Source organism: Epinephelus fuscoguttatus, linkage group LG8 (assembly GCF_011397635.1).
Source record: "Epinephelus fuscoguttatus linkage group LG8, E.fuscoguttatus.final_Chr_v1".
In the NCBI taxonomy this organism is placed as follows: Eukaryota; Metazoa; Chordata; class Actinopteri; order Perciformes; family Serranidae; genus Epinephelus; species Epinephelus fuscoguttatus.
The window spans coordinates 13,443,034-13,463,240 of NC_064759.1; the positions used below are offsets into that span (position 1 = coordinate 13,443,034).

At 43.2% G+C, this 20,207-nt stretch overlaps 1 protein-coding gene across 3 annotated transcripts; it reads left to right on the plus strand.

Moving 5' to 3' along the window:
• Positions 1-1,201: 1,201 nt before the first annotated feature.
• Positions 1,202-19,101, plus strand: adar (adenosine deaminase RNA specific). Of its 3 annotated transcripts, none has more exons than XM_049583103.1 (16): positions 1,202-1,312; positions 4,674-6,435; positions 6,848-7,173; positions 8,677-8,872; positions 9,144-9,346; positions 9,782-9,917; positions 10,135-10,373; positions 10,716-10,872; positions 11,896-12,064; positions 12,329-12,422; positions 12,532-12,648; positions 12,805-12,932; positions 13,066-13,248; positions 13,376-13,488; positions 13,982-14,109; positions 15,802-19,101. In XM_049583103.1, the coding sequence occupies exons 2-16, from the start codon at positions 4,804-4,806 to the stop codon at positions 16,124-16,126; spliced, it is 4,146 nt and encodes a 1,381-aa protein (XP_049439060.1). In that variant the 5' UTR covers positions 1,202-1,312; positions 4,674-4,803; the 3' UTR covers positions 16,127-19,101. The 3 variants fall into 3 exon arrangements, with proteins under 3 accessions (XP_049439060.1, XP_049439059.1, XP_049439061.1); XM_049583102.1 differs by lacking the exon at positions 1,202-1,312 and adding an exon at positions 2,839-3,256; XM_049583104.1 differs by lacking the exon at positions 1,202-1,312 and adding an exon at positions 2,839-3,252.
• Positions 19,102-20,207: the final 1,106 nt, after the last annotated feature.

Below are 20,207 nucleotides of genomic sequence, written 5' to 3' on the forward strand. Positions count from 1 at the left end.
AGACACCTTATCACACGGTCCCAATTCAACTTATCATGAGCTGTAGCATTTACATTAAACACAATTCCATTTCCCTATTGTACATATTAGATTTGTTATTGCATTTTTATAGTATCTCTCACATATTTTATTATACTTTTTCCATTCTGTATGTACTTGTCTTTCTTTTTATTTCCTCTTAATATGTTTATTGTGCGCACCAACACCAAGGCAATGTCCTTGTATGATAATCTGCTGTGTAATAAATCTTATTCTGATTCTGACACCCACAAATTTAAAGACAGTGGCACTGTGTCACAGCAGAGTGCAACAGCCCCTTAACAGATCTTAAAATGGCGGAGTCTGGTAAGTTTTGTTTCAATTAATACATAGGGGTGTGGCATTTTATTTTATTTTATTTTAATGTATTTTATTTTATTTTTTTATTTTATTGTTATTCTTATGCTTTATTTATTTATTTATCGCTGTTTTGTTGATTTCTTTTTATATTTACTGCCAATAACTACTAGTTTGTTTGTTTTTTGCACTTTTTAAACCTTTGTGTTGTAAAATTGCTATACTCATAGAATTCAACGTTTGAATCAATATTCATTTGTGTGAAAACTTACGTTACAAATAGAAGAAGGTATAATATGTAAGGCTTAAATGCCCTACAGTGTGTTTTGGCCAAATTTAACCACTCTGGTCAAGCCAAAGAAGCAAATTCAAATTTAAGGTCAGTGACACTGTGTCACAGCAGTGTTTTTCAATTACTTTTTTAAAAAGTATAAGATATATATGCGTTAATATAACCCTATCAGTAAACTCAAATCTAACGGGTAGAGAGATGTCCCAAAAGCCCCTTTACTCAAAATTTTATTTTATCATTTTATATTTTATTTCATTTTATTTTTATTCGTATTTATTTATTTATTTATTGATATATTGCTGTTTTGTTGATTTATTTTAATATTTACTACCAGTAACTACTACTTTTTTTGCACTTTGTAAACCTTTGTGTTTTAAAAGTGCTATACTCGTAAAATTTAACCTGATTTAATATTCATTCACTCTGAAATTCGACAAACTGAGTGTACGTTTCTCTGTAAAGATATCCAAACCAAAATGTTAAAGCACAGGAAGGACACGTCTGAAATATATCCGAACCTTGCCGTTGTGCCTACATCATACACATGCGCTGTGTTGCTGTTTGCGTCGGTCGCGATGGATAAACGTCACTTCTTGGCGCACCAGTTCTTTCTTTGATTGTTTGTACCACCGCATTAAAACCACACCAACAAGAGCCCACTGAGGCGGAACACTGCGAGTAAAGGTAACCAGCTAAAGCCGTTTAGCTTCTTTAAATCGTTTCTGTGGCTCGGGTGAGGTGTAGTTTGAGTATCCCGCATTAGCAGTCAGTGAATTAGCTGTGCTGCAGGCGGTAGTCTGAAATGGTGCAGTGCCAGTGCGGTGTACTGCTGCCAGTGATGAGCTAGCAGGCTAGCTAACGTTAGCTGGAGGAGGACCGATGTTCAGTTGGCTGCTGCTTGCTGCTGTTAGCTTCTAACGCTTAACGGTTCTCTCGTCGTCACATGCAGAGAGTAAAAAGTCTGAATACATGTGTCTCGGTGGTTTTAACCGAATGTAAGCAACACGTCTAACCTGTAGCTGCTCCTGTTGTAGCTTTGTGTTTCTTTAAAGAACACGTCGAGTAAAAGCGAAGGATAGCCAAGAGGACTTTTGAGTTTCAGTCGTTGCTATGGACGATTAACCTTTTGTTAATGGGTAACAATGAATTAATTTCCTTTGACTCACACAAACTATAATGATAAATGTATTCACAGTGACAAATAGCTAGATGTTACTTATATCAAGGAAAGTAGATATATATTTATATTTCCATTGACTTGTATGAGGAAGGGCATGCTCAAAAGTAATAATCTGTATGCCCCTCAATGTTTGTGTGTGTTTACTAACTGAGACACCCTGTCAGACTTTTACAACAGCATGGATTTGTGTCGTCCAGATTAAATTAACAGTGATACACAAATGTGAAACTATGTGTTAACTGTTTTTATGCTTACTGTATGTGTCCAGCACTTTCCTGTAATGCAGCTTGGTACATGTGTGCTAGAAATTCAAGACAGACTTTGTTTTATTAAATTAAGTCGTTCATTATTAAATATGATTATAATTCTAATAAGCTTGGATCCATCTATTGATTCATAAGTGGCAGGAAATCACCCCCACTGATGGTAAAGTTTGTGTGAGTGCACCCTCGCTGTTTTCTAGGTTAAACCGCATTTCATTGAGTAATCGCAGCAGTGTGATGAACCATGTGCGGACACTAGGGCTATGTTATTCTTTTGGGCACAACATGTGCCTGTGCTACTCTTGTTTTTGATAGTGACCTTCACCTTATAGTACTCTTATGTTGGTTTTTCCACTCTGTCACAATCCCGTAACAAGATCTCACCGTTTTCCTGTGATATTTGTATCCCCCAAAATGTATTACATTACTACCAGTCTCCACCATTCTCCCTCCTGCGTTTTATTTTTAATGTGAGAATCTGATCTGAGCATGTCATGTCTCCTCTGCCAGTGTACTGTATAGCCCACAGCATGCATTCAAGGGAGGATGTCCTTGTGGCTGCACAGTAACACAGGCACATTGATTGTTCGAGGTGGACCGCAGAGCGACCTCTTTGAAGCGTGAAAAGTCAGTCACACACGAGCTGTGCTTTTTTATGTTTTATACTTTATAGACACTTCTGCCTTTCTGTCAGTGCACCAGTCTGTCTGCCCTCGGCGCGCCCCTGCCGGTCACGTGACCAACAATAGAAACCTAACTTATTGTCAGAAATGAAATCGAAACTTACTGCGTGTCTATCAGTCTCTGTTTCCTTTTACTTACACGGCTCGTGGCGGATTTTACCTCAGCTTTCGTGGTGCAATAGTTTGCAAGGTGTTTTTACAGCACAGCATACAGCATTCATAAGCGACCGACTTCACTGGTGGTGTTTTCACTGTGGATTACACACGGACAAGGACCTCGCTCATCCAAAGCAGAAGACCCTGCGCACTGGAAACCATTTTTGCAGTTACACAGATTCAGTTTCAACAAAATCTACTTTGCTTTCTGCTTTCTTTACGTTTTTACTTTATGATTTTTGTATTTAAAGCTGCTATTGTTATAATATTCGTGTTCAAGTCATCTGATCGAGAAGCTACAGGATCAGCAACGTTTAAAACTCCACTTTAATTTGAGCCACAGTAGGTGAGATATTCAGTACTGCCTCTGACGGCCTTGTGGTACTAGTAGATATAGTGGGTTGCCTGCACATGTTTAGATATGTGCATCGATTCATAGGTTTCATTTCTGCACTGTTGTTGACACAGAGGTCTCAGTAAATGGAGGAAGGGGTCACTTTAAAGATCAGACAGTGTTTAGCTGTGTCTTGACACAACCGCATGAAGTGTGCAAAAGAGTTGATTCATCAGTTGTCACATAGGTTGTCTCGTCCATGCTTCTCCCCAGCCTGGAAGCAGAGAGGAGCATAATGACAGCGGGGTTCTGAAAAACACGGAGTTGTTATTTTGGCTGTCAACTGTTGCCTTGCATCAGGGTCAAGATGAGTCAGCTCCAGCCCCGTTTGGCCCCTGGGCTGCCGGCCCTGTCGGTCCCTATTACCGTGATGAACCAACACTGTGGTGTTCTCTATTAATGTGGCGGCGTTCGGGCCTGCTCAGCTCTATGTGACAGACCAGTGCTGCTGACTGGGCCAGAGGGGGTGAAACCTGACTCAGTATTGGGTGTCTCCTTGTTGTCAGTCTCACTGATATAGACATTATTGAGTGTTGTCAGATATGACACTTGAGGCTGAATCAATGTTGTACCATAGGATATTGGAATTCTGGTCCATGCTGTTTAGAATCTATATTTCTACTCTTTGAATGTTTTCGTGTGTGCTTTGTTTTTAGTTTTTTAAAGGAAGGAATTAAACTAGCTCTGCAAAACCTTATCATCATAGTCAGAACTGTCAGCTAGCAACTGCACGGTTTTCTGTCCACACCTTGTCACTGACAGGCAGCCCTTCACGTTCTCGTGCCCTTGGAGCTGTCCTTTTTGTCTGCATCAGTGTCTCACTTTTCCTCTCCGCTATGGATCCAGATCCAGCAATAATTTGTAAGGCCAGAAATAAAACAGAATAGTCACAAGAAGGTCTGAATTATTAATCACCATCCTTTTACCTTGGGATTAAGTTTCAGTGTGACTGGGAGAGACAGTATGTCACCCTGCAGTATCCTTGTAGACAGGCGAGGGTGTAATCTGATGGTATACACAGTAACGTTGCCAGTGTTGGTGTACATTGGAGCTTATTCTCTGCACATAATCTTAATTTTTTCCTTTATGCCTACATATTTTATTGTCTATCATTTATTTTACACTGTTTAGTTTAGGACTGCACTTTAAACTGTGTCCTTGAAGCTGGTATAGATTCACTCACTTATCCAAGGACACTTGAGCAGCTTGGAGATTTGCCAGCAGGGTCTGAACTTCTGTTATTTGCTGGAATGACAGTTTCTCTTGCCCTCCATGCCGCTGCTCATTTTTACACCATTCAGTTACCTTAACTGTTATTTATTTCTCCTCATTAATATTCTCCTGACATTGTCCTTTATTTGTATTTCAGATACTCCCAGTGTGTAATTGGCCTGGCCTGACTTTTCACCGGGGTCTGCTGTTTGTGCTAGAGGACGTACACTCATACAGAGGCTGCACATCAAGCTGCACAGGCCCCCTTCACGCCCCACCCCTGCGCTATGAGCAGAGGTAGAGGAGGGCCTTACAAAGAACACTATCACAGGCATCCACCCCCTGACTTCCAGGCCAAGGAGAATTATTACAGACCTGGCCCAGCCTCGCTCCACCCTAGAACTGGCCCACAGCTGAGCCCATATTCAGGTTACTACAACAGCTCTGCCCGTCCGGCAGTGCCCATACAGCGGCCCCCAGCTCCTTTCATCCCCTCCGCTCCACCATTACCAAAGCACAGTATAGTTGCCCCTAAACCAGAGGCCTTTAACAGCTCGCATAATCAGAATTACAGTCCTAATCCTGGTCCCAATTCCTTTCAGTACCAACAGGTGGAGTTTTTGAGAGGAAGGAGCTCTGAGGCACCACAGTTCAGAACTGGTCCACGTGGAGGGGGAGTGGGACCTGACAAGTTTCCTAGTTCCTCATATCAGCCCCAGTCAGGCTACAATAGATATTCATACCCCAACAGCAGCCCAAGGGGTAGAGGGGGGTATAGTCAGGACCAGGGTTTCGTATACCCAGGAGCCGCGCGAGGCACCCCAGGCCTTCGACACCTGAATCAAAACCAGTCACAAGGCACAAGCCACAACCAGTACTCCAGCAGTCAATGGCACGGTCAAGCAGACTCTTTGTCTGACAAATTTCAGGGTTTGTCCCTATATCAAGACAGGCCCAGCAGAGGAGGAGAAAGGTTTGGCAGACATTCTGCATCCAAACCCTCTGCAAAATCGAGGGTTGCTAAAGTTAATATCACTCTTACTTCTGACATCGAGGACGAGGTGTATAGAGCTTTGGCTTCATTAAAGCCAAATGAGAGTATCCCTGCAAAATTATTAGGCAAAAAGCTGCGTCTGCCCAAAAAGATAGTCAACAAGGCTCTCTACTCTTTGGAGCACTTACAGAAAGCCTCCAAGCAAGGACTCCACCCCCCCTTGTGGAGTCTTTACAGAGAACCTCTCAGAGGCAACGAGGATCAAAACTCTTCAGCACAAAGGCCACCTTCCCAGCTGTGTGTCAGCTCAGGAGGACACACTCCAGAACCTGAAGCCAAGGTTGAGCTAAAAACAGAAATCAGGGGACAAGCCAAAGAAGAGGACTCTGACACAGAATCCAGTTCTTCTTACTGCTCGTCTTCAGAGTCATCTGACTCTGAAGAATCCCAGGCACCAGCAAAAAGTCAGTATCCGGAGAAACAGCACCCCAGCACAACCAGCTCCCCTGATCCAGAGCTTGCGCTTCCCGCAATGGCAGAACAGAAGGAGCTAGTTCTGCAGTACCTCCTGGCTACAGGGGAGGCAACTGCTCTCGTCATAGCCAAAAATCTGGGGCTAAGGAGTGCCAAACAGGTCAATCCCACCCTCTACGCGCTGGAGAAGCAAGGTGACGTCGTTAAGCACAGTGAAGTTAACCCTCCCACTTGGGAGCTCTCTACGCACCGCAAAGAGAGAATGGAAAGGAGCCTTAAAGCTGCAAAGAGCCCCCGCACTGAGGGGGAATGGATGGGGGAGGAACCCAGTAGAGATGAGATGAAAGGAGCGTCCGACTTTATGCCGTCATCTCCACTACCACCAATACCAGGCCTGGAGCCACTGCCACTCCAGGAGGGTTGGATGCCAGAGCAAAGTCATAGCGAAGCGGTGGGTAAAATTTCTGTGTGTCGTATTTATGTATTTATTTAATGGTATTAAGGTGAATACATTCAGATTTATAAAGAATAATACCAGAGAGAATAGTCCAATAAAGGTGAATTACATTTCAAAACATAACTATAAATAACAAAATTAAATCTATTTGACTTTGACCGCTTAATTGCTGTTTTCAGTTGTTATACTAAGCTAAGCCAACAGGGCCAGGAGTAGCCTTATGTTTACTGAGTGGATGTGTTAGGATTTAGGGATGGGCATTGTAGAACTACTCTGTTAAAAGAGAAGAAACTGCATCGTTCCTTGAAAAAGTGTCTTTTTACTAGATGTATTTAGCCGTGGTTACCAGCCCTGGAGTTCTACCCTGATTTTATGAACCTTTCTACCTCTGCTTTTCCCTTTTAAGGCCCAATCCTCCCTCCAGCCTCCCTTCCTTACTACATGCAAAGACGAAGAGGCCAACGAAGGAGAGTGGGCCACTGACGACATCCCAGAATTCCTCAACGCCATTCGCAGAGAGACGGACGCTGGGAAACTGGCAGCAGAGAAGGCCAACTCTGTAGGGACTGTAGCTGTGTCACTGGCTGCTCCACCTCCCCAGAACCTGTGGGCCAAATTACAAGAGGTGAGGCTGAAGAACCCCGTCAGCGGCCTCATGGAGTACGCCCAGTATCTGGGCCAGAACTGTGAGTTCCTGCTCCTCGACCAGTCGGGGCCCTCTCACGACCCAAGGTTAGTCACGCAACCTTTTCTGTTTGTTACTGTAATGTTGGTCTGTGGTCACTGTCTTTGTTTTCATGCTGGTATTTTGAAATATACCGTGGGATGCACCAGGGCCAATACTGACCTTAGATATTGACCAGTTCACATTAAATACAATGTCTTAGTCCATGTCATTATAACAGTAACCTTCAACAAGTCACAGTGGGCCGCAGAGTCTGGTGTCAGTGTCACAGAAATCTCTTATCAAACTGACCCAATTATTTCCATGTAGGGATGTCCTGATCCAATTTTAAAGATTGGTTTTAGGGCCGATCGGGGCTCTTATTAACTGATTAATTGATACCCAATCCAAGCCTTTGTTCTGTCAGCTGTCAAAAAGGTGTTTTTACCCACTAAGCTTTCTTGCACAGCAACAAGTGCAGCAGTCATCAACTCTCCAACTCTCCGTCTCTCCTCCTCTCCACACCCCGCCTGTCGATGTTATTTACCTAAGTTATGTGCATTCGTTTCATTTCAGCTCAGTGTGAGTGTCTCTTGTGTTTTGCGGTCATCCGTGGTGCATGGTGTTTCACCCCTCTGCTTGAGACAGACAGCAGTGGAGAGCCAGAGACAGCAACACTCACCACGCCACTGCAAGTGTAACAAAAGCCCCACAAGCAAAACACCAGTAATTTATTAATGTAATCTGTGCAGAAGATATACAGGCGATGAAAACAAACACTCAACAGAATACAGTTCATTCAGTCAAAGGCTCCACCAACGCAACAGAACTCTGTTTTAAGGGGAGAGAGAAATCTCCTCGAGACAGCAACAGCGGCTAAAAGATTACAGAGAGGGTTTATTTTATACTTTGTCCTTTGTAAAAAAAAAAAAAAAAAAAAAAAAAAAAATCCATTAAGGAACAGCTTGGATGCAGGGATTTTTTTAATGCAGCGTAGAGCTTTTTAATTGTTAAGCATATACACTGGATTGATTTTAATAGCTTTTATGTTCTTGAAGTGCGCACTGTGCAGCTGCAATATGTAGGAAAACAGAAGCATCGGATCAGGACTCAGTATCGGCAGTAACGCAATATTAAATGTATCAGAGCGGAGATAAAATAACTTGATAGTGACATCCTTAGTTCAGTGTACACTTAAAAATTGGGAAAATTAGTGCAGTAATCCGTATCTGCTAATGGTCTTAGTTGAGGTATTGAGAAAGAAAAAGTTGGATCAGTGCATACCTGTGTAAGTGGAAGTGCTGTCTCTTTCATTATGTGATATGCATCATTTTTTGTTTTCCACCCACATGTTTATTACCCTCTGTAAAGCACCTTGTGACACACCTATTGATTCAAACTCTGTGAGAAATAAATCTGCCTTAATGAAGACATATGATGCTGCCAATTAAGGATGAAAATTACATTGCTTGTTATGCAACAGAGTCGTCTTGGAAAATTGTAGCTGCTTATTTAATCACGTATTGACCGATCACTGCGTCTCATCAGTTTATTTTCTCTCCCTCGCTCAGATTTCGCATGCAGGTGATGCTCAACGGGAGGCTGTTTCCTGTCGCAGAAGCATCCAGTAAGAAGGTTGCAAAAAAGGACGCCGCTGCGGCCACCCTGCGCATTCTCATCGGAGAGATGCAGGGAGGGTCGACCACGGGAGATGAAGGAAATAATGCCAATGTGGACCAAGTGATGGAACTACTCTCAGACACCGGTGTAAGTTTTTGTTTGAATGTGCAGAAATAAAGCCCCCCCAATCAGCCACTTAAAGCCGGCTGAATCTTGCTTTAACACATGCGTCTGGTCAGGCACTGAACATGTGAGTAGAGAGCACATTTAATGCACCAGAGCAGGAGGCCAACACTTTGTAATTATTTTGCAGCCCTGGTAAAAAGTTTGAATGAATCAGGAGCTATTTTATTAAAAGCTGCAGTCATAAAAACAGCTTTAGTTTAAATATATATTTTTTGTCTCCACTATCTACCAGGGGCCAGCTGAAAGCACAGGAGGAATTTTTGGGGCCGGTACTGTGGAAGGGATGGCGACAGCGGAGGGACCTCGCCAGCCACTGTCCCGCTCTCTGCCTGGTGGGAAGAATCCGGTGTCTGTCCTGATGGAGTACAGCCAGCGCAGCGGGAACCCCATCGAATTCATCATCACCGGGCAGGCAGGCCCACCACATGACCCAAGGTACTGGCTCCGTCACCTCCTTCTGAATCTATCCTCTTGGATTCTGTTCTCCCCCATACTGCAAGTTCCTCCACAGGGAAGCAGTTGATCAACTATTTCTGTTCAGTCTGTCCTCAATATTGTTGTCAGCTGACAGAGACACAATACCATCTCTGTCCATTCACTCTTTGCCTCTCTTTCCATTTATGATCCATCCCTTTAGGCAACTGGCTGGTGGATACAATACAAACTTTTATGTTCTTTGGTGACTTTCTAAAAACACTGCATGCATCTGTCTTGATCACTGGAACACCACAGGCTCTACTCTGTTGCATCTTCTCATTTATCTAAATGTGATAAATCGAGGAAGTGGAATAGTGACTCAACAAAGTGTGATCTCAGTCGCAAAACCAAGAAAAGTCTCTCCCTTCTCAACCATCTCTGCCCTGTGTTCAGGTTCATGTACAGGGTGAAGGTCGGAGAGAGCCTGTTTGCAGAGGCCTCGGCTCCAAGCAAAAAGGCAGCCCGCCAGCTGGCAGCAGAAGAGGCCGTCAAAGAATTAATGGCTGACGGGAGACTGCAGCTCAACAAGGTGAGGAGTGGGAAGCAGAGAGTAACTCGAGCCGGTCATTTGGGAGGAACGAGAGGGGCTTTGCATATCCCCAAAATGAGTGTAATGACTTTAGAAGAACAACAGATCACTCAGTCTGGAAAAATGATTTATGCTGTTGTGTGTCTGTCTGTTCGTTTGCTCAATGCCGTTCACATCTCTCTCTTTCTCCACTCCTACCCCCTTTTCTCTTCTCCAGCCTCAGTTGCCCCTGGGCTCCTCCAGTGATAGTGATGGCAGTGGCTCTGGGACTACATGTCCCTCTTTGCCGCCTCTGACTGCAGATGAGTTGCGAGCAGCACACGAGGCAGGTGTTGGGGACCTCATTAACCACCTGAACAACAATGCAGTGTCAGGTCTTTTGGAGTACGCTAGAGCCCGAGGCTTTGCCGCTGAGATTCGACTGGTGGGCCAGTCTGGGCCGCCACATGAGCCAAAGTATGTGTGAACTGCATTAATGCTCGTTAATACACAATTAACATGTACACACTGGGTTAAAAAACTGTCCAGGTTTCCATTTGCCTGGATAAGTATACCAATATGGTTCTTAAGAAAATTCGATTTTGTGTAATAATTTAAAGTTTTGGAACATTAAAGACCTCTTTACTAAATTTCTCTGTACCTCTGTTGTTTTAGCAGCACTTACACGCTGAGGAAAATGTTCGAATGGATATTTGTGTTTCTTTCCCTTAAAGGTTTCCATGGGATCTGTTGTTCTTAAATTGAGTGAGTGCCCTGTTAATCCTCCTCTGATTACCTTTTTTCTTTGGCCCTGCTCAGGTTCACCTACCAGGCCAAGCTGGGCGGACGCTGGTTCCCCCCTGTGTGTGCGTCCAACAAGAAGCAGGGAAAACAGGAGGCAGCAGATGCTGCACTGCGGGTTCTGATTGGAGAGGCTGAGAGGGCAGCCCGCACTGGAGAGCTTATCCCAGCTGAGGTACTGATTTTTCAGTGGTTCACATTTTCTACCATGAAACATGAGCCTTGTTTGGCTCAACATGGGGATCAGGCAGGACATAATGTAACTCACTAACCAGCTCACTGGGGAAAAGCTAATTTTCACTGACAAATAACAGCATGTGCACACTGGGGTCCCAATCAGACAGAGTGCATTGGTCGGAGGGAAACAGATCCATGTAGGCCACAGAAAAAGGAGAAATAACAGGGAGTACCACCAGGGGGTTCTGCAGCTTCACCTGGATGATGGTCGGATCAAGGATTATTTTAGGATTAGTCAGGGAGAGTTTGACAATCTGCTGTCAATTGTCAGGCCTAACTACGGCTGGTGAAATGTAATTGAGGCAACAGTTTGTTCAGATATGTCTTGTAGCTTGCCTAGGGCGACGTTTAAAGTGAGCCAACGTTAGCTTCACAGAAACTATGCACGTCACCAATTGTCATCACTACCACAGATGGCACGTAAATGACATCAGGTGCTTTTTCCACTCTGAGTTGAAGTTTTTCATCTCGAGGTATTCAGGTTGCTCCTGCGGAAATGCATGGTGTATAAAGTTGGAAAATGCAAGGCGCTCAGCAGCGCGAAACCATCCCAGGCTGCTATAAACACAGTCTGTCTGATTGGAGCCTTAGAAAAAGTAAACCTCAATTAAACATAACCAACGTAAGTTAAACTACATCCAGAGTCTATAACTCCACACATCTGTTGCTTCACAGTGATTGAATCAGTTCTCTTAACCGGCAGGCTTTAGCTTTGTAGCAGCTCCAGGAAGTGTTAAATTTGTATTGGAAGCATTTGAACATTACGCCAACATTACACATGATCTGACTGCAGGTGTTTTTTTTTCTACCACATATTCAGGCAGACTAAGATATGTTTGTCTGTGGTAGTTTTTTCTGAGATTGTATCATTGGATTGCACAGTCAATACAGTTCAATTCTTAATAATCCTCATATCCTTTCTGTTTTGCCTGTCCTGTCCTCTCTACTTCCCTCTCTCTAGCTTCCAGTAAGTGGCAGCACTTTGCATGACCAGATAGCGATGTTGAGTCACCAACGTTTCAACGCCCTGACCACACGTATCCAGCACAGCCTTCTGGGACGCAAGATTCTGGCCACCATCGTCATGAGGAGGGGGGAGGGCCTGGGGACTGTTGTCAGCCTGGGAACTGGTATTTCCATTAAGTTTAGCATATAATTAATGAAGCAAGGGGAGGTGGTAACAACAGGGAGTACAAGCAAATGTGTTGCAACACAAAAATTACATTGTCACTGCATTTTTTTTTCCTGATGTGTGGAAGTTTTATGGATGTCTGTGCTCAGAGGCATGCACTGTCAGATAACTAAAACAGAACTAGGTCACTGCAGAACCAAGAGGCGTTGCATTGTCGTGTACTTTGACACTGAATGTGTCTCTCTTGTCTTTTTTCTGTCAGGAAATCGCTGTGTTAAAGGGGAGGAACTGAGCCTTAAAGGGGACACTGTTAATGATTGCCACGCTGAAATCATCTCCAGGAGGGGATTTCTTCGGTAGAAATACTTCTCGTTCTTCATCAGTGTTTCTCTCCCTATGGTGGAAATACCCCCTCTCTTCTCCAAGACCCGTCTGAAAGTCTCACTCCGTCTCTTTTCTTCTCAGGTTTCTGTACATGGAGCTGCTCAAGCACTATGACGGCGCAGACGACAGTATATTTGAGCCAGGGGAGAAAAATAAACTGCAAATCAAACCTGACATCACCTTTCACCTCTACATCAGGTGGGAGTGTCAGATGTTCCTTTTCACCTCGGTCACCTCACACCACGCTCTCCTCTTTCATTCCTGTCATGTCCACCACTCAGATGCATCAATGTTTCATGCTTGGATCAAAGTGGTCCACCTCTCCTGATGTCTAATCGTGTCTCTTATACACAGCACGGCACCTTGTGGGGACGGTGCCCTGTTTGATAAGTCATGCAGCGAGGCAGGGGATGAAGTTGAGGGCCATCAGCCTTTGTTTGAGAACGCTAAGCAGGGAAAGCTCCGCACCAAAGTGGAGAATGGTAAGAGATGACATGGACATGCATCTGTCCTCATATCAGTGCAGTGCATGGAGACGAATGACTCCACTCCCTGTTCTATAAGCATGACCTCTGACCTTTGTGTGTTTCCTTTGTGTGTTGTTGCTTGTGCCAGGCGAGGGCACTATCCCAGTGGAGTCAAGTGCCATTGTGCCCACCTGGGATGGCATCCAGCACGGCGAGAGGCTGCGAACCATGAGTTGCAGCGATAAGATCCTGCGCTGGAATGTGGTGGGTCTGCAGGGGGCGCTGCTCACCCATTTCCTGCATCCCATCTATCTGAAGTCCATCACGCTTGGTAAAACACACAGATATATATAATGTGACAAATATCCACAATAGTTAACATCAGTGAAGTTACATGATGTCTCTACTTTATGTTGCTTCTTGTCCTAAATTTCCATTCCACAACATGTGTTTATCAGGCTACCTGTACAGCCACGGGCACCTCACACGTGCTGTTTGCTGCCGGCTGGCGAGAGACGGTGAAGCATTCGCCAAAAGTCTCCCTCCTCCCTTTGTTCTAAATCACCCAGAGGTAACTGCACACAAGTTTTTGGCAATGTCAAATGTGGACATTAATCAGGAGTATTGAGGTCATTCTCACAAAATTAATCAATTAAGCTGCCAACACTCCTGTTTGCCCCTGCACAACTGTTTCTTCGTCGCTCGTCTTCTTTAAATTTGGCTCATCCATCAATTAATAAATAGCAGGTAGGTCACTCTCATACCGCCAGGCAGGATGCCTGAGAAATGCCGTAGCTGCCGGTTAAACACAATTCAGTTTGTTCCTTGTTTTAGCCCATTTTGAACACTTTCTTGGCTTACATTTACACATTAGTGAAATTGGTTGAATCTATCGTCCCTAATCGACACAGCCGTCACACTGACACATGCATTACACAACTAATTTTACACGCTCTGTTTGGGATTGCTGACTCACACTGAAGGGCAGAATTAGCCTGATTGAACAAAATACGCTCTCTCTTTTCTCCCCTTCCCTGCTCCCTCGCCACCTGCTTGGACTGTAGGTGGGCAGGGTGAGTGTGTACGATTCCACGCGGCACACAGGCAAGACCAAGGAGTCCAGTGTGAACTGGAGCTTTCCAGACCAGAACAGTGTAGAGGTGCTGGATGGGACCAAAGGCAAACTGGATGGGTATGTAACTAAATCAAAGCCTGTCGCTCCTGATGGCGACGCACATTTTTTATTAATAGCTTTGGATTTTATAGTCTGTCAATGTCCACTTAACAACTTATTACTGAAGGAGTGCAGTGCAGCTGTTCAGTGTCTTTGTCTCTCTCCAGTGGGGAACAATAACTGTGTTAACCCACAACAGATTTAAGTCGATTCTGTGCCCGAGCAGACATTGATTTACCCAGCAGCTGCTCAGTATGTCTTTAAAAAGGTTTCTAGAAATGTGCTTTTGGTTTTTCATCTATATGAGTTATTGATCACTGTGTCGTTGAATAAACACCGTATCATTGTAAAGAGACATCCTTGGAATTTGCTTTCAGAAGAACTGTTGGAAGATTTCACAATCAGTTGTTAAGATTGAGTTTGGGTTAGTACTGTGCCTCTCAGATAAGTAAGAAATATGAGATGTGGCAAACGTGACCCCCTAAAAATTTGGTATTTCACCCAGATGGGTGTGGTTTTGCAGGATGCAGCAGTGCACACTTCAGCGAGCTTTGTGACCATCTCAGCCTGTGCTCAGAGTGCACATTCTTACCTTATATGATAAAATGAAAAAATGAGAATTTGGACTGAATGGCAAAGTATGGGCTAGTTTAATTTCTAAAGCTTGTAAAATGTTTGTTTATATTATCTCTGTAATGCTACATACCGCCCAGAAGTAACTTTCTACAATGAAGAGAGACTGATGTTAGGTCAGCACCATGATCTGTAGTCAGTAATAAAGTAATAAGAGTACTTCACTGATTCCCAGAACAGCCTTGCCAGCCTCAGTCTTGACTGCTCAGTTTGTCGTTGAGACTGGAAGCCTCAGTTTGCATTGTTTTTCTTTGTTTATAAAAGTTAACATTGTGAATATATCTTTCCATCTCATACTGTCGTTCTTGCTGCCTGCTTCTTGAGGCTGTATCGCCTGATGTCAGAATACAGACAGTGTTTAGTTTACATCTAAATTTATTTTTGGCATTATTTAGTGGTATAATGTTGTGATGGTCAATTTGAGAATTTACAGCTGAAAAAAAAAAACTGCAGGGAAATCTAGTCGCAGTTGCAGCTGTACAAGGAGTAAAAATCTAGGTGTATCTTTGTAAATCAACCATCACAAAAAAAGAAAGAAAGAAAGTAATCATCTCAGTTTGAAGTTACAATCAGGTATGGTTTAATCTAGGTTTAATCTCAGGGTTAAGGCAACAATTAGGTAAGCAAAAAGTTTTTAAGGTCATGGTTTTGCTGTCTTATCCAAAAACTTTAACGTGACAAATCAATGCAAGTCAGCGAGGCTTCACATTAGGCACACAGCGCTGTCTGACGCAGGACCTAAGGCACCAACCCTGGGTGAAGTTTTTAGGGAGTCCCATGGAGAACTACAAATAAACCCTTAAGGCAACATGCACAAGGTGAGGGAACTCTTGGCAGCATTTTCTGTTTTGGATAATCTCAAGTTCTGTGCTGTATTCAGTGAAAACTGTCAGTAACAACAAGCTTAATTAAATTTTAATTAAAAACTGTGAGCAGCAGGCAGTTAAGTAAGCTAAATAGGAGACACTGTGTGATCAGAGGAAATGTTGTGTCATGCCAGCTTGCCAGACAAACTGTTATGTTTCCCTTGTTTAATGAACACTCTTACCACAAAGCTCTCTAATGTCTTTCCTCTAGGAACAAACTGAGCGTGTCCAGAGTGTCCAAGTCCAACCTGTTCTGTCTGTTCCGCACTCTGTGCCAGCGGTGTGGCCGCACAGACCTCCTCTCCCTGCCCTCCTACGCCCAGGCCAAGATGTCGGCCATGTCCTTCCAGATGGCCAAGCAGCAGTTCTTTCGAGCTCTCAGCAGCCACGGTTACGGCGCCTGGATCGGCAAGCCGCTGGAAGAGAAGAGCTTTGAGTCAGGGGAGGGAAACGGGAACAATGGAGCAAACGTTCCTGTGGGATACGGCAGCAGTAGAAACGGAGGAGCAATGGAGTACAAGCAAGACGAGGCATAAAACGGCGCAGAGTGCTTTATAAAGGGGGGTAATATAAATATGTGGTGGAGGGGGGGGACAAGGCAGGGGGCAGATTGAAAGGGTGGATGTGTAGGGAAGAAGAACAATCAAACTGTGCGTAGCCAACAACCAGAACTGTATCTTCTGACGGGACATGCTTTAAGGCTGCAGAAGAAGAGCGATGGAAAGGGACAGAATAAAAAGAGAGGAAGATAGCGAGGGCAAAGCCTGAAGGATGAGTGGGGTCACAGTAGATAGACAGAGCTATGGAGAGAGCCACGGGGTGTACAGAATAATGTGAACACTACATGAAAAAGGAATTAGTTTGAAGTTTGTAATCAGCATGGCAAACACTGCTACAAATCTGTTACTGTTACTTGTCAGCTTCCTGTGTACTGTGGGTTGTTTTTAAGTTGTAAGTTCAGTTTTTACAGTTATGTTTCCACTGTTCTACTTGAAATGTGCTCATTTTTGCTGGCTCTGTGGTTATTACAGTTTGGACCCAGTTGTTTTTGCCTTTTTTAGACTGCCATTGTCTAATTTTGCTATGTTAAAGGGTAAATTTGGTATTTTTCAACCTGCACCCTATTCTCCCTTGGTATTCTGTCTACTAATGAGCAGAACAGTTTGTGAAATTGGTCTGATATTGAGCGAGACCATTGCAGACAGCAGCACTGAAACAGGCTGCAGTGTTACCACTCTGGGCATGTTCGCATCGCCAGTTTATATCCATTAAAAGTGTTTGTTTTGCCACTGACATGCTCAGATTGTTATTGTAAGTGTCTGACAACTTACGGAAAGTACTCCTAAAGAGATGGACCTCTTTGTGAAATAGTAAGATCCCTGTTTGTTTACGAGAAATAGCCCTGAAATCTTCACCAAAGCCACCAGACTCCATTTAAATAAACAGTAATTTTATCATCAGAAACCAAAACAGAAAACTCAAAAGATACCGTGGTTCAACTCTCCACTGCTTCAACAACCGTTAACTCTGGTGTCGTTTAAATAAACCCTCAAGTCACACAGTTAGATGTGAAAATATGCTGGTTTTATACACGTTAAATTGTTTATTTGAGTGTGGTGAGTTTGGTGATGGCGATTTCGGGGCTGTTATGGTCAAACAAAAAGGATCTTATTCTCGGTCAGTCTCTGTAGGGATGGTTTCCAGAAATTGTCAGTGGCAAAGAGAAGCACTTTAAGTTGAAGTAAACTGACAGTGCGAACATGACCTGAGTGATTACATTGAAGCCTGTTTATCGCTGTCAGCTAAAGAGGTCTCACACAATACTGGACCAATTTCAAAACTTGGGTCCAGGCTGAAAAATACTGAACATACCCCCCTAAACAGCTGACAACAGCTGCTCATTGGCATCCAGCCTAATATGACCCGCCACTGTAGCAGTGTTTGTAATTGTGATTATGTTAATTTGGAGTTTAAGTCCTCTTTCATGAAGTGTTTTTTTTATTTTTTTTTCTGCTCCCTTTGTTCTGCTGCATGAAAATACAAGCAGCTGATTTCAGAACAGCAAGCAGAAACAGTGGGACGCTCTCAGCAGGAATCTCGATTTTTGAAAACTGCACCCACTCTCGATAGATTACCACGAGCGAAGTTGGAAATTAGTCCTTGCTCAGCACAGCCCCAGCTTTCACTGTACATAAGAAGAACATTAATTCCAACTTTAACTCTGACCCAGTGGCTAACCAAACATTTTACCATCAAACACTTGAGGCTTTAGCTCCTGAAGCCTTCGATCAGGCCCCTTTCTGAGTCAAATTTAAAACTCACTGTACACCCTCTGCTGTCCATCCATCCGCATGTTGTCGCCATGGTTTCCATTAGCATAGCATAGGACAGAGCGCCCCTTTAATCAGTCCCATAATTTCTCTGTGCTTTATATAGAAATACTGATGTCACGACCTCCAAGACGTACAATATTTCTGTTGTTTTTGCCTGTGTGTTTTGAGTACTTCTCCTTTTTTCCTTCACCTCTGGCAAAAAAAAAGTTCATCAGCAGCTGGCCATGCTAGCAAGTCCTGGAAAGTCTCAACTGTCCTGCCTGCAGCCCGGCTGCATATTCTTTTTTTTTGTCTTTTTAACATCTCAATACAAAAAAAAAAGGCTTTTGGGTTCTTTTGCATGGCCAGTTCTTGAGGACGGCTAGGTGAGGACAGTTTTGTTGTCTAAGGAGCGTGTGTAGTTTGTTCTTGATTTGGTTATATGTAGATGGATGGTGCAATATATACATCAAGTATATACAAATACATGAACACACAGATGTTGCAGTGGGGTCCAAAAGCCCGAGTCCAGTTCCAGAGAGTCGCATTTATTAAAAACTGAAATAAGTGTCAAATAAGTTATTCCTCAAAAAACTGCACAATGGTTGTTTTTATTATTGATGCATGTATTTCAGTTTTTTGTTGGTTTGTTTGTTTGTTGTTTCTCTTTTAATTGAATTTGAGAATCTGTATTTTCCAGCAATCTTGACAAAAATTAAAGACGCACTAGACAGAAAGTCCTTTGTCACGTTACAGTGACACATGCAGTAAGAATCACACAGGAGACATGATATAGATAAACAAACTGTTTTAGTATTTGTTGCATTTCTTTAAAGATGGCATCATTTTGATTAAAGCTGGCTTTTAATATATTTTTAAAAGAATCTCTGAGAGGAGAACATTTACATTAGTTGTGTAGTTTTTAATCATTTAAAGGTACAGGTCTTACAGTGGACTCAGACTTTTGGACCCCACTGTTTGCAAAAATGGATGTCTAGTATAAGGCTGTATATACGTCTGTGTGTATGTATATGTATAAGTTTAATGTATATATTTTGTAAATCATCTACAGTTGCTTTTCTATATTTTCTTTTCCTGATGTTTTAATTAAACTGCAAAGAAATATGCTGTTTTTTACAAGTGAAGTTTGGAAAGCAAAAAAAAAATATATATTAAAAGAGTAGCAATGTTTCAGTGAAGTGATGTGTTTCTGGTATTTTCTTCATATCGTGTCTGTTATATTTATTTATCAACTACGTCTATCTTCAGAGGAGTACTTGCTTCATCTGGGGGTTGAGGTGATCCAGGGGCTCTGACAATTTTACTGTGTCAGCTGCTGTGGAGTTTTATAAAAGGGCGTCTCTGCTACTGACTCCTCATCCAAGACAAAGCTGTGGATTACATGTATGCAGAAACAGTGATTGTTAAAGAGATGATTATACAATGCTAATTCTTACAGCAGGACCTCCTTTCCTCAGGGTGGCGTTTAGATCCGGCCTTGCCTCCAAATAGCCGCAGAGCCTATTGCAATGCTCCAAAGGATCAGCAGATGGAAACATGTCCTCACCTTAGGGCAGCAGGCTGTGTGCATGTGCAGAGAGGCTACGTTAAATCAGCCCCAAGTGATGTTCGCAGTGGATGCTTGACAAAATCTGAGGGTAGATTTCCTTATCAAGATCGGTGCAGCGCTGACGAGCATATATTATAAGAGCTCCTTACATTGATGATTCTTCCAGCTTATGATATTGTGATCCTTTTGCTTTTATTTTCTGAGCATGTGCCTGTACCTCTACCTCATGTGGACACATCATAGTTTTAGACCTTCAAGAGTTACGACATTTTGGCCAGCCCAGCACCAACATCTTTAAACTACTTTAAAGGGAGAGTTGACCCCCAAATTAAAAATACATATTTTCTTTCTTACCTGTGGTGCTAGATTGTTTTGGTGTGAGTTGCCAAATGTTGGAGATACCGGCCGTAGAGATGTCTGCCTTCTCTTGAATATAATGGAACTAGATGGCACTCAGCTTGTGGTGCTCAAAGCACCAAAAAAATACATTTAAAAAAACTCAGCAGCAATGTCTCTTTCCAGAAATCATGACCCGGTTAGTGAAGAAAATCCACAGACCTTGTTGTGAACAGTTTCATGTACAAGTTATTTTCTTTACACTGAACTACACCTGCCAGCCGTACCACTGCACAGAAGGAAGCATGGATCTACTCATGGATAAGAGGCTCGTGCTTGAGAAAGTGTGAAATTTAAATATTAATGGCATCCTCCTCGGTTGAGCTGCAACGTTAGCTA